Raw genomic sequence first — 14653 nt, forward strand, 5'->3', positions numbered from 1 at the left:
GCTCTCCGAGAGGGACGGAGGAATCGAACCCGGGTCAGTCGCATGCAAGGCAAACACCCTACCTGCTGTGCTATTGCTCCAGTCCAAAACTATGGTCCTGGAATAAAAACAGAATCTCATAACAATAGAATGGGAGCCCCAAGATAAACCTTCAACTATTTGAACATTAAGACAGAGGAACCAGGTGCATTACATGGAGCAAGAAAAGCTTCTTCAACAAATGGTGATGGGGAAAACTGGTTAGTCAATTGGGAAAAAAAATCAAGTGGAACATTATCTCACACTTCTCATAAAAGTTAATTCAAATATAGATTAAAGTCTCAGATAGACTCAAAACTACAAATTACCTCAAAGAAAACATAGAACTATCCATAATACTAACTTTAGAGGCATTTTCAATGATCCAAAGCCATTAGCTAAAAGAACAGAAACAAAAATAAATGAAACTACATTAAACTAAAAAGTTCCCGCATTAAGAGATAAAGCATAGCTAAAGTTAAAAGACACCATACTGAATGGGAGAAAATATTCACCTTACTATACATCTGACTAGCTAATATTCAAGATATTTAAAACACAAAACTTAAAAAAATTGAAAAAACAGTTATGAGCTGATGTTTCTCCAAAGAAGGCAGATGGCCACCAATGCAAACCCAGTACAATGAAATATCACCTCACACCAACAGAGTGGCCAACTTCAAAAGATCTGGGTGAGGCCAGAGAGATCATTCAAAGGACTGGGCGCATGCTTTGCTAATGATCTCCAAACCAAAAATTTTACATTAATATTTATAGTGGTTTTATTCATAATCACCCTCAAACAAGACAGCTCAAATGTCCCTGAACTGGGATATGTATGTGTCACAGTGCATCATTCAACGGAGCTCGAATCAGCAATTAAAAAAGGGCGGGGGGCCTAGCTATAGTACAGCGGGGAGCGCATTTGCCTTGCACACGGCCAACCCGGGTTCAATCCCTGACATCCCTTATCCCCCAAGCACTGCCAGGAGTAATTCCTGAGTGCAGAGCCAGGAGTAACCCCTGAGCATCGCTGGGTGTGACCCAAAAAGCAAAAAAGGAAAAAGGAACCAATACGGCAGAACAAAGAGCTGAATCTCACATTCATTACACTAAGTGAAAGAAGGCAGGAAAAATACCGCACACTGCATGAATGTTTGTCCTTGAGTGTCACGGGGAGGAACAACTTAGGAAGACAGGCTTCGGAAGCAGAGAAGACTAGGACGACAGTGCTAAGAGGCTGAATGAAGCAGTCGGAGAATGCCAAGTCCGCTCTGCAGATGAGTGGGAGTCAAGCGAGCAAGTCCATCACGCAGGAAGGACATGACTCCCTGCCGCCTCTCCCCGCACCCCGCAATCCCATGATCCGCAAAAAGGTCCACCGACGCCTCAACAGTTCCACGGGGCGGTGGGAGAATCTGAACCCCACGCTTCCTCCGTGGTTGGCACGTGGGTCGCTCGCGCCGAGTCCCGCCTGCGTTTGCCCCGGCGGCGCCACCGGCCGATTTGGAAACGCATTTGCGCTCGCGGAGCAGGAAGGCGCTCTCCAGTTTGGCCCAGCCTTGGCTGAACCAGGCGGCGCGTGGTGGTGGTGGTGGTGGTGGTGCGGGGCGGAGGGGGGCCGAGGGGGCGTCCGGCGTCGCCCGGCTGCGGGGCGAGTGTGCTGGAGCCCGCGGCGGCGGCGGCGGCAGCGACGCGGGACTCCGGGGGAGGCGCGCGACGAGCGGGCCTGACGCACCGCGGCGCTCGAGGCCCGGCTCCGCAGCGGGAGGGGCGGCCGCGGCTCCCCGCGCCTCGCGAAGGGCAGCGGGCCCCGAGCCGCCGCCGCCGCCGCCGCCGCCCGATGGCGCGCTTGCGGGGCTGCCTGCCCCGCCTGATGGTCGCGATCCGCTCCCTGCTCTTCTGGTGCCTGGTCTACAGCTACTGCGGGCTCTGCGCCTCCGTCTACCTGCTCAAACTTTTGTGGAGCATCGGCAAGGGACCCGCGCAGACCTTCCGGCGGGCCGCCCGGGAGCAGCCCCCCGCCTGCTTGAACGACCCCTCGCTGGGCACCCACTGCTACGTGCGGATCAAGGTGAAGGCCGGCGCGGGCTGGGCTGTGCTGGGAGGGAGGCGACGTGACCCGGGGAGCGCGGGGCGCCGGGCTGCTCTTTCCCCGGCCCGGCGTCCCCTAGAGTTCCCGGGGCACAGAGGGCGCGCGGTGGGCAGAGGCCAGAGGGGGCGGCGCGCGGTGGGCTCAGGGTCGGGACTGTGCGTGCGTGCGTGCCTGTGTGTGTGTGTGTGTGTGTGTGTGTCTGCGCGCGTGTGTGCGTGTGCGCGCGATTTCCTCTATCCCGTCCTCATCCCCACCCCCTCAAGCCCCCCTCCGCCCCCCAAGCCCTGCCGAGTAATCCCATCGTCTAGTGGAAACTGTCTCCCGTTCACCGTGGTGCCTTTTAGGCATCAGTTAGCTGTAGGGAATTCTTCCTGGCGGCGCCCCGCTGTCTCAGGAGGCCGGTTCTCCATCAAATTCGAGCGGCTGAGAGTAAACAGAGTAAGTCGCTGGGAATCGGTGTGTTGAGATCTGCGGAGGGGAGCATCTGTAGATCCCCTAAGCAACGTGCAACAGTCGCGGGGAGGGGGGGAGGGGAAGGAGTGTTTGTGGGAGAAGGAAGGAGACTTCAGGAATCAGAAACCCAGAGAATAGGATGGGAAGTAACTGTCAGCCTCACATGCAGACTCCTACGATGTCTCTGCGTGTCTCCAAGCCTCCTCACAGCCCACGGATAGTCTCGTTCCCGAGACTCCTGTGGGGAAGGGAGTGGACTTTGTAGTGCCCCCCGCAGTCTAACTCAAGGGCCTTTCCAAATTAGCCTTACATAGGAGACATTTATGTCCTTGTATCTAGGGTTCTTCTAAGGGGCTAAACTGGCCAGCCCTGGCACCTAGAGGACCAAGGGCACTTCTTTATTCAGCCTGCCCTTGTTATGGCAATTAAACGAATTAATATTTGCAAAAACAAAACTTAGATTGGTGCATGACGCATAATAAATGCAAGGAATTATTTTTTAAACTGATTCCAATCAGCATACACAACACTTCATCTTCTAAGGCTCACCACCAGTAAGAGATAACTGGATTTCTAGGAGGGTGTTCTGTATTTGAGGGCAAAGTCAGATTTGGTATTTTCATCCAACCTGATGAATTATCCATTCTGAAAAAGTTATCGTTATGAATTTCCTGGAAGTCCGTAGAAAGCCTTTCTCCTGACTCTGCTCTCCAAAAGAGTTCCTGAAGAAACGGGGAAGTGGGAAGAACTTGAAGATGTAGGACAGGATGGGGTTCCACCTTGAAGAAGCATGTTAATATCTTTAGCTCTTGTTCTCTAAATATGCAAAGGTGATGCAATTGAATTAGGTAGCTTTTAAGATTGATTTCACACTTGAAATTTAAGTTACTTAAATTACCGGATATAAAACCCATTCTCTGCTTTTGATTCTCAGGGTCTCCCCCACCAACTTTATGTTTTTGTTTTTATATTCTGCTTGTTTGCATTTTCTCCATTTCCCTTGTTTCAGTTTGCTTTGTTTCTGATGTATCCTGTTGTATTCCCATTCTCTTTCTTTTCCTTGGACTGTCTTCTCATGCACAGAATGTAGTCTTGAGCACTGGAAGCATTCTGCTGTTAGAGATACACAGGCATGACGGGAGAAGCAGGCAGCCAGGAGAACTGTGCATGCAACTCCCAACTTAAAATAATAATGTGGGAAGGAGAGACCTAAAAATAAGGAATGGAGGTGTGAATTATATAACTGATGGCATAGCTCTTGACGGGCAAGCTGAGAAAAGTACTTGACTTAGAAGGAAGCATGGCAGGAATACAAATTCAAATCAGAATTATTTACATGTCCTGCAGAATTGAAATGAGATAAAATGTGACACATCAGTTAGATGAAAGTCATAAATTGTGACATTGTGTCAAAAGCTCCTAATATGGACTTTGTAAATGCTAGAAGGGAGGGGTCGAGGAGGGGAATGTGAACAAAATGAATCTGTCAGATTATCCTAAATCTTGAGGGTTTTTTAATTTAAAAATTAATATTTTATTTCCTGGTACAAAAATCATTAGACTAAGTGGTGATACTGAAGTACTACTTTGACAGTCAATACAAAACATAACTAAAATTCGGTGCCCTCTTTTTTCTACTGTAGGACTCGGGGTTAAGATTTCACTATGTTGCTGCTGGGGAAAGAGGCAAACCCCTTATGTTGCTGCTACATGGATTTCCAGAATTCTGGTAAACTTACCAACTATTTGTTTTTCATTAAAGTCTTGACTTATTTCAGTACCATTTTCTGGTGATAACTTTTAATACCCCCTACGCAGAGTTATCATTTCTATATGTTTCTAAATCATAGGAACTGTTTTTTTCTAAAGAAACCTGTTTATTACCATATTCATTCTATTTTGAGAATTAAAAGAAGTATCTTTTCATGTTTTCAATTTCTAAAATATTCAGTAACAGCACAGCTTTTATGGTGTGTGTTATGCACAAATGAGAATATTTGGTGGGGAAAGGAGATTTGTAAGAAATCAAAGGCCTAGAGTGCCTGTTCCTTAGATCTTTTATGAGATTTGGGGTGACGGAAAGGCAGCAAGAGAAGAAACTGGAAGTGAACTGTTTGCCATGCGTAGAGCAATAAGCTCATATGAATGCAGGGCAAGTGAAGTGAAGTACCTAAATATTTCATATTAGAAAGAAAATCTATAAAAGTTTAGAATGATAGTACAGTGGGTAGGGCATTTGCCTTGCAAGTGGCCGACCCAGGTTTCTATCCTTGGCATCTCATATTGTCTCCCTGAGCACTTCCAGGAGTGATTCCTGAGTCTGTACAGAGCCAGGAGTAGGCTCTGAACATCACCGGGTGTGGTCCATAGCATTGCCATAGTACTGTCGTCCCATTGTTCATCGATTTGCTTGAGTGGACACCAGTAAAGTCTCCATTGTGAGACTTGTTGTTACTGTTTTTGGCATATCGAATATGCCACGGGTAGCTTGCCAGGCTCTGCCATGCGGGCAGGATACTCTCGGTAGCTTGCCGGGCTCTCCGAGAGGGATGGAGGAATCAAACCCCGGATCGTCCGTGTGCAAGGCAAACACCCTACCCACTATGCTATCGCTCCAGAACCAGGTGTGGCCCAAAAACCAAAAAAGAAAGAAAATATATAGCCTAGAACACAGAGTCACTAGTTACCTAGGCAAAAATGTTTGATTCTCCTTTAAGTGCAAATGAAAATAACACATGATTAAACTTTTTAAAATGAACATCTTTAAAGGAGGTGGTATATATCAAAGTGTTGAACAGGAAAACAGATTTTTTTCGATAGCATTGGGCTTTGAGCTTGAGATGATTCATGAGCCACATAGTCAAATAAATGGATGAAGGGGGTGCGGGGGAGTCTCTGAGTTGGCTCAAAGGCAGCATATGTGGTATCTTTTCAAAGGTCTGACATAATGTCCTGTCCTTAAATTGCTCTCTTGATATCATTTTTAACTCCTAAATTTCCACCCTTACATGTTCTTCACCTTCTTTAATCTCCTTTAGAGCTTTTAAGATACTGTGTCATCCAAAGTTCTGATTTTAATCTATTTGTTCTGAAATAAGTTATTAACCTAGTACACTTTAGTTGCTATTTTATGAATGAAAGGGACTTATTAACCAATGCACTGACAAAGTTAATGCACTGAGAATGGAAAGTATTAGACACTGAAGAGGAGTGGAAAATGCAAAAATCCCATCTACCTTATTGACTTTTTTAAGAGTCAAAAGTCTCTGATGGTCTCTTCCTGAGTAACTTTTTTCTCTCATGGATATTTGTCTAAATATCTCTTGATATATGAAATCTCTTGATATATGACTATAAGCCTGTCATATAGTGTTACTTTTTTCTCTCTCTTTCTATCCGGAGACCACTTAGTTAAATGGCAAATAAACAACCCATTCGAATGTATCTATATGGGTTCTCTTAGGGAAGTTTGTGACATGACTGGCTCACAGTAAAATGTTATTCTGAAGACTTAGTCAGATCTACCTGGAATAATAGAGGCAGGGAATTTATTTTTCCTCAGCCACCTACTTGTTGTCGGACCATGCACAATTCCTTAAACTAACCTTGTTGATGTTATGAGGATAAAGAGTTCAAACCTGAGAGAGTTCTTTTATGTAAACTCAGTGAATATTCTGAATTTTTATTGTCTTCCTTCATTTCTGTTCACTCCATGTAGAAGTCCATGTGCCACATAGTGATTTCCTGTTTCAGATTGATGATAATGCTAGTTAGCTTTTATTGAGCTTTTACTATGTGCCTGGTTTATTCCAACTATCTTATATGTAATATATGTGTGTGTTATATGTGTCCACACCCTTATGTATGTATATATAGATTTTTTAATTTTTAGTATTAGTTTTATTTTTATAAGTGGAAAATTATTGTCACTGTCATTCCGTTGTTCATCTATTTACTCGAGCAGGCACCAGTAACATCTCTATTCCTCCCAGCCCTGAGATTTTAGCAGCCTCTCCTTACTCGTCTTTCCCAATGATTGGAGGCTCTTTCAAGGTCAGGGGAATGAGACCTATTGTTACTGTGTTTGGCATATCGAATATGCCACGTGTAGCTTGCCAGGCTCTGCCTGTTTGAGTGGGATACTCTCGGTAGCTTGCCGGGCTCTCTGAGAGGTATGTGTACATAGAAGTGTCTTATAATGTGTCGCACGGTCCAGAAAGCAGCCTGGAGCATGGCGGAGGTTAGGTAGTGGAGGTCGGCTGCTAGGGCTTGGTCCTTTGGGGTGGCGAGGGTTCTAACCCACCCCCCCTTTAGGGCACCCCAAGTGAAAACAGCCTGGCATAGAGTCCTGCAAACATAAGTGGCATTTATAGTGTGTAATCTCACTTGAGCCTCCCAGCTGCCTTCTGAAATTGCCAGCACCAGAAAGTAAGGTTCACCTAATTTTTTGAATTTCCAAGGACGAAATTTTCTGCCTTGTTGCCTCAATAACCTTAATCTTTTTAACCTTAAAAGTCCATACCTTTTTTGTGAGAAGGACCTGCCAAGTGATGCTCAGAGGACCTGAGGACCCCTTCTGGGGATCCAGTGGTTCGATGTGCAGGCCTGAGGATGTGATGTTACTCAGACCCTCCAATGCCAGAGATTATGTAGGTCTTATTGGTGTGCTCAGGACCTCCAGGGATGCACACAGCGATACTTGAGGGCCTGTGGTACTATGGATTGATTGTGGGTGACCACGTGCAAGGTATTGTACTCTTAACATGAACTGTCTCTTTGGCCCCAAATTTTAAACCCTTTGAAACATTGAGGAATATATCAAAAATTAACCAGAAATATAAGATGACCTTAGTCCAATAATTTAAATCACATTACAAATAATATAGATGATAAGAATGAGAGGTGTTGATACTGAACTTTTAAAAAAAGAAACATTTGCTTTGGTGGAGCAAAGTAGACACTCTCATGGTGGATGTGGTTTTGGAACTTTATACATATGCAACTCTATCATTAACAGTATTGTAAATAACAGTGCCAAATATTTAATATTAACATTTTATAAGCTATTATCCTTCTACATCTCACATCAACCCCAATACTTTTGTCCATGCCACTCTGCCTCCTAAAATTTTACTACTTTATATTTGGAACAATCACATGAAGATCAAAATAAGTCTACAAACTCTTCTACCTAGACAGTTGTTTTAAGAAACACTAGAAAAATGGTTGCAACACCCATTTAATATAGACCATATATGAATGTTCTATGTGGTATGAAATTTTTGCTCATTATTCATAGCATTATCTAACTATTTACCTGAGAACCCTTTTGAAAAACAGAAATGCCTGGTGATTTTTGTAAATGTTTTGTATCTCCAGCAGCAAGATGACTAGACTAGAGGTCCTCACGCTGGTTTTTGGATACTAGTTCGATTTGCTTCACAAAAGTCAAGTCTTGGATGTGTCCAGTACAAATCTGGTTTTTGTAAGCAATAGTTAAGTGTTTAGTTTTGGAGATACCAGGATAAAAATAAGAGCCTTACATTTGCAAGACATGTGCTCTAAGACGGAGACACAACTCTAGACCAGTGATTTTTTTAAATTATTATTTTGTTTTGTTTTAAGGCCACATGCAACAGTGCTCAGGGGTTATTCCTGGCTCTGAACTCAGGAATTATTCTTGGTAGTGCTCAGGAGACCAAACCCAGGTTGGCTGCATAGAAGGCAGGCACTCTACCTACTGTAATGTTGCTCCACCTCCCATTCCCCATGGTTTAGTTTTGAAAACGAGTTATATTCCTTCCAAAGAGCATAAATTGGGAGAAACATGCAGATCACTGAACAAGTCCCTTCTGCTCATTAAATAATCCCTGATTATTCGGGCCTAAAGCAACTATATGCAAATTGTAGGTAAGCAAAACCCACTGAGTATGTCATTCCCTGCACCAGACCTTTCCTTACTCTCAAATCACCACTATATTATCCATCTGAAGACTAGTCTGTTTCATCCAGGTGTTCCGTTTCGAGAAAATGTTGACTCAAATTATAGGGTAGGAGAAGCTATTTGAATTCAACCTCTTCAAGCCTGTTTTTTCTCTTTCCCAAAGCCCCTCCCTCCTCTCGGATTTCTCTCCTCGTTAAAAGTCAGAAAACTTTATATCTGGGTGCTGGAGTGATAGCACAGCAGGTAGGGCGCTTGCCTTGCACGCCGCCGACCTGGGTTCGATCCCCAGCATCCCATATGGTCCCCTGAGTACCGCCAGGGGTAATTCCTGAGTGCAGAGCTAGGAGTGACCCCTGTGCATCGCTGGGTGTGACCCAAAAAGCAAAAAAAAAAACCCCAAAAACTTTATGTCTGGCATTTGAAATCATGGCATAAATGTAAATATATTTATTAATAAAGTTTTGCATAAATATGTAATGAGACATGATAAGCTTTTAAGTAGACAAAATAGGCTAGTAATATTTGACACAATTTTTAAAATGACCATAAATTGGCAATGTATAAAACTTTTTGTTGGGAGGGAGAGGAGGTATTGGACCACACTTGATGGAGCTCAATATATGCTCCTGGCTGTGTTCAGGGGTCACTCCTAGCAGTGCTTGGGGATCATATTTGGTGCCAGGGATCAAACCAGAGTTGACCACATGCAAGGAAAGTTACTTAATACTTACCTGGCAGGGGAGATACCATGATCACCAAAGGTGGTTTTCCCAGAGTGAGGCCTATCCATTGCACTCTGGGTATGTTGACCCCTGTGATTGCTCAAAATTTGGGAAACTTGACTGCATATTTTGTGGTAGTAGGGGATTGTGTTCACACTCGTTCCTGAAAAAAAAAACAGTAACTTAGCCTCTGTACTCTTTCTCCAACCCTAAAACTGCTTTTTAAATAGAATAGCACTATATGAATTCTATATATTAGAAAACTTTATCATCATTATCTCAGAAGAGCTATTGAGAAATAGTTCCTTTGTAGGGACAAGGTTGGGTCATGCTCAGTCCTACCCGGGGTTTAATCCTGGCTCTTGCTCTAGGGTCACCCCGGGGGTGTAGGGATGCCACATGTGGTGCTGGGAGTCGAACTAAGGTTGACCAAGTGTAAGGAAAATACCTCAATACCTGTACTATCTCTCCTGCTTGAGAAATAGTGACTTTGATAATAGTACTAGATGTCACACAAAAGCTATAAAATACTGGGTGTTCTTTCCCAATGGACATCAAACAAGATACACACTTATGGGACCATAGAGATAGTACAGAGTTAGGTGCTTGTCTTGCATGCAGCCAACCTGGGTTTGACACCAGTACCAGATATGATCCTCTAAGCCCCACCAGTAGTGATGCCTGAGTGCCGAGCAGGAGTATCTCCAGAGCACGCATGGGTGTGGCCCAAAAACAAATAATAAAATTAGAAATACATATTTTTGAGACTTTTAACAAAATTAGCTCTGATAAAGCTATTTGCCAAAAAAAGATTTTCTCTCCTAGTTTTTCCCCACTTCAATTTGCATCCCTTTAAAAATGTTTTGAGCTGACGGAGGCAGTTTCTTTGAGTCATCATCATAAGCATCCGTATGGAGCACATTCGTCATTACTCAAGCACTGAGGCAAGCGAGGGTTCTTTGTACATACAGCTGAGCATGTGAAGGAGAAATGATATTCTCCATTGGAATATGGCCGCATGTAAAATGGGAGTCCTCCTTATGTTAAGAATAGGAACTAGAAAAAAGTGTTTGCTTTAAAAAAAAAAAAAGTATTCTCTGCTTCTCTGCTATTATCTAAAGTTACCAGGAAAAAAATCTGCATGGATACAGAGGCTTACAACCATGGTTTGATCCAGGGGCCATATATGATCCCCTGAGAACTATCAGGAATAATAGTTCAGAGCAAAGAATGATGTTTAATATATTGTTTAATATATTATTACTCCATTATTAATAATAGCAATAAGTGAATTTTTAAGATACTTTAAATTTTTGAAATAGGTGTTACAGTCACATAATTTCTTTTTTTTTACTTTTAGATAAATTCATTTTGCTACTTTTAAAAGTCTTTTTAAAATTTTAAATACACTGAACTATTGTCCTAGAAAAAACAGCTCCAAAATTGAATTTCAGATTTACATAATTTCAGAGTATAATGCAAAACATAGTTGTTGTCCATGAAATGCAAATTTGTGCTGCTTCAGGCTGGAAAAATCAGATTTCTAACATATATGCATGGTACTACTACAAAATGCTTTTCAGATAAAGCCAGAGGCAGAAGTTTTTAGTCATTAATTTATTTAGGAAGTATTCCTTATCAGGTTTTGCATATACTAGTCGTTGTGTTAGCTATATTTATTGCTTTTACTGTCTCTTGGAGTCGCCAGAATTCCTGAAAAATTATTTTACCTTTTTTTTCTTTTATAGATAATTCCATGGGTATATATTTTGTACTTGCTTTCCTTTCCTTTTTAATTTTTTTTAAAAAATTTAATGAATCACCATAAGATACAGTTACAGACTGATAAACTTTCGTGCTTACATTTCAGCCATACAATGATCAAGTACCCATCCCCACACCCATGACCATTCTCTACCACCAATGTTCCCAGCATCCCTCTCACCACCACCCCATCCCCCTCCGCACCCCGCCTCTGTAGCAGGCAGATTCCCTTTTACTCTCTCTCTCTCTCCTTTAGGATGTTGTGGTCTGCAATGCAGGTATTAAGTGGCCATCATGTTCAGTCTGTAGTCTATTTTCAGCACACATCTCCCATTCCGAGAGGGTCCTCCAAGCATCCTTTACTTGGTGGTCCTTTCTCTTCTTGAGCTGCCTTTTCCCCCAGCATGTGAAGCATGCTTCCAAGCCGTGGGGCAATACTCTAGGTCTTTATCTCTACTATCCTTGGGTGTTAGTCTCCACGATGGGTATATTTTGTATTTGAAAAATATTGCTGGAATATATACCTATATTAAAACCTGGGTTTGATCCTGGCATCCCATATGGTCCCAGGTGCACTGCCAGGGGTGATTCTTGAGTGCATAGCCAGGATTAACTCCTGAGCATCTCTGGGTGTGGCTCTGCACTGTAGCACTGTCGCACTGTCGTCCCATTGTTCATTGATTTGCTCGATCGAACACCAGTAACATCTTCATTGTGAGACTTGTTACTGTTTTTGGCTTATCGAATATACCAGCGGTAGCTTGCCAGGCTCTGCTGTGTGCGTGGGATACTCTCGGTAGCTTGCCGGGCTCTCTGAGAGGGATGGAGGATTCCAACCCAGGTCAGCCACATGCAAGGCAAACGCCCTACCCACTGTGCTATCGCTCCAGTCCCGGGTGTGGCTACATGCAAAATTCAGGTGACAGTCACATAATTTCTAACACAATTTTAAGTGTAGGATTATACACATTAGTTGGATTCAAATTTCTACCTTAAACTTTCAAATTAATCGTAATGAAGGCACAGATACTTCAGATACTAAAACAGGGGCTGGAGTGGCAGCTCAGCGGGTAGGGCATTTGCCATGCACACAGCCGATCCGGGTTCGATTCCCAGCATCCCATATGGTCCCCTGAGCACCGCCAGGGGTAATTCCTGAGTGCAGAGCCAGGAGTGACCTCTGTGCATTGCCAGGTGTGACGTGTGACTCAAAAAGCAAAAGAAAAAAAACAAAAAAATATTAAATCAATATATGCGTATTTTATTTATCTATTTTCACATTACTAATTTACCTTTTTCCATATAGCAGAAGTAACAATGTATATTTTAATAAAATTTGAATTCAAGTGCAAATTTCCTAAAGGAATTGGGGATTTTAATTGATACTGATTCAAGGCTTGAACTGGTGCAAAGATGTATTGTTCTGGTACTCATAGCATATTATGATTTTATTCTTTCATTTATCTTTTGTTCCACTTTTTATTTTGGCTTTTTGGGTCACACCCGGTGATGCACAGGGGTTACTCCTGGCTCTGCACTCAGGAATTACTCCTGGCGGTGCTCAGGGGACCACATGAGATGCTGAGAATCGAACCTGGGTCAGCTGTGTGCAAGGCAAATGCCCTGCCCACTGTGCTATCACTCCAGCTCCTTGTTTCACTTATTTAACAAATATTTATTGAGCACTTTGGTATGCTCCACACTCTACCAGACAATTCAGGGGTCTCACAATCAAGTTGAAGTACATACAAAAGCAGCACATCATAAGTGTCCAGTGCTTGCAGAGTCTGCTTACAGGTATGAGTGCATAGAAGGAGCCCACCAGCCTGCCTGGAGGAGAGATGGCCTGGAAAGCCTCCTAGAATAAATGCCGTCATGAACAAGAGTTCACTGAGGGCTGAAGGACAATGCATTTGGAGAGTAGGTGGAAAGTTGAGTGGTATGGTATTTAAAGCAAAGGAAATCATATGAACAAAGCCATAAAAGCAAAATAACAGCAGTAATAATACCAATATTTTCCCAAAAGTTTGTGCCACAGAGGCAGCGGATTGTAAACTCAGAGGCCCAGTTACATGGATTTAAATCCTGGCTCTGTTCTTTGCTAATTCTCATGATTTTGGCATATGAGTTAAGAGCTCTCTGCATCTTTTTCTTCATCTATAAAGTGGATATAATCATACTACTAAAAAAGCTTTTTTTGATGATCAACATTGTTATGTAGGAACAATGAAGAACTGTACCTAGCATATTGTAAGAATGACCCAATAATCAAATAATCAAATCCTGGAGGTTTTATCTGCAAGAATAAAAAAACTTGTGCTTCATGTGATAGATAACATGAGTGAAAAAAATGTTGGTGGTAGTGATGGGAGGGTCTTTCAGGGATCAAACCAGTATCTCATATGTGCAAGACATGCATTTTATGGCAGAACTAAATCTCTAGCCCTGCTTTTTCTGGCCAGAACTGCCTTCTTCCAGTAAATCATCAGAATGGCCAACACAAAGGGAAAGAGAAGAGACCCCTGCTATGTGTTCTCTAGACCTTTCAGAAAACAAAGAGGTCTACAAAAACGGTGATATTGTAAACATGAAGGGAATGGGCACTGTTTGCAAAGGAAGGCTCACAAATGTTCCCATGGCAAAACTGGAGGCGTCCGGTGTTACCCAGCATGCTGTTGGCATTGCTGTAAGCACACAACTGCAAGATTCTTGCCAGGAAAATTACTGTTCATATTGAGCATATTGAGCACTCTAAAAGTCAGGATAGCTTCCTGAAACATGTGTGAAGGAGAATTATCAAGTGAGAAAGGAAGCCAAAGAAGGATATTTGGGTTCAGCTGAAATGCCAGCCTCTTTCACCTAGAGAAGCACACAGGGTAATAACCAATGAGAAGGTGCTGGGGTGGCTTGTTTCCCTAAGAATTCATGCCATTATATTTTATTTTATTTTATTTTTATTTTATTTTATTTCATCTTAGTTTTTCAGGGCTTTTATTTTATTTTATTTATTTTATTTCATCTTAGTTTTTCAGGGCTGGAGCGATAGCACAGCGGGTAGGGCATTTGCTTTGCACACAGCCGACCTGGGTTCAATTCCTCCATTCCTCTCGGAGAGCCCAGCAAGCTGCAGAGAGTATTCCGCCCACATGGCAGAGCCTAGCATAGCATGTTCAATATGCCAAAAATAGTAACAACAAGTCTTACAATGGAGACATTACTGGTGCCCACTCGAGCAAATCGGTGAAAAATGGGATGACAGTGCTACAGTGCATTTTAGTTTTGAGGCCACATCTGGCGATGCTCAGGGGTTACTCCTGGCTCTGCACTCAAGGATCACTCCTGATAGTGCTCAGGACTATATGGGATGTCAGGGATCAAATCCCAGTCGACAGCTCGAAAGGCAAACACCCTCCCACTGCACTATCACTCTAGTCCCCATAATAGATATTTTAAAAAATAAAAATATTGGGGGCTGGAGTGATAGTACAGCGGATAGTGCGTTTGCCTTTCACGTGGCCAGCCCGTGTTAGATTCTCAGCATCCTATATATTCCCCCGAGCACCGCCAGGAGTAAGTCCTGAGTGCAAAGCTAGGAGTAACCCCTGTGCACTGCTGGGTGTGAACCAAAAAGCAAAACAAAAAAAACACTACAATTGT

General features: G+C 43.0%; 1 protein-coding gene and 1 non-coding gene across 2 annotated transcripts in view; both read left to right on the forward strand.

Moving 5' to 3' along the window:
- The first annotated feature begins 1693 nt into the window (after nt 1-1693).
- The window catches only part of EPHX4 (epoxide hydrolase 4), a 47364-nt gene continuing 34404 nt past the window's right edge, over nt 1694-14653 (forward strand). The window contains exons 1-2 of the mRNA XM_055138510.1: nt 1694-2092; nt 4210-4295. Coding sequence (XP_054994485.1) covers nt 1862-2092; nt 4210-4295 — 317 coding nt within the window. The 5' untranslated portion in view covers nt 1694-1861. The remainder of the gene's footprint in view (nt 2093-4209; nt 4296-14653) is intronic.
- Nucleotides 9234-9398, forward strand: LOC129405325 (U1 spliceosomal RNA). The gene has a single exon (XR_008630493.1). It is a non-coding gene; the product is annotated as a U1 spliceosomal RNA (small nuclear RNA).

This window comes from Sorex araneus, chromosome 5 (genome assembly GCF_027595985.1).
Source record: "Sorex araneus isolate mSorAra2 chromosome 5, mSorAra2.pri, whole genome shotgun sequence".
Lineage (NCBI taxonomy): Eukaryota > Metazoa > Chordata > Mammalia > Eulipotyphla > Soricidae > Sorex > Sorex araneus.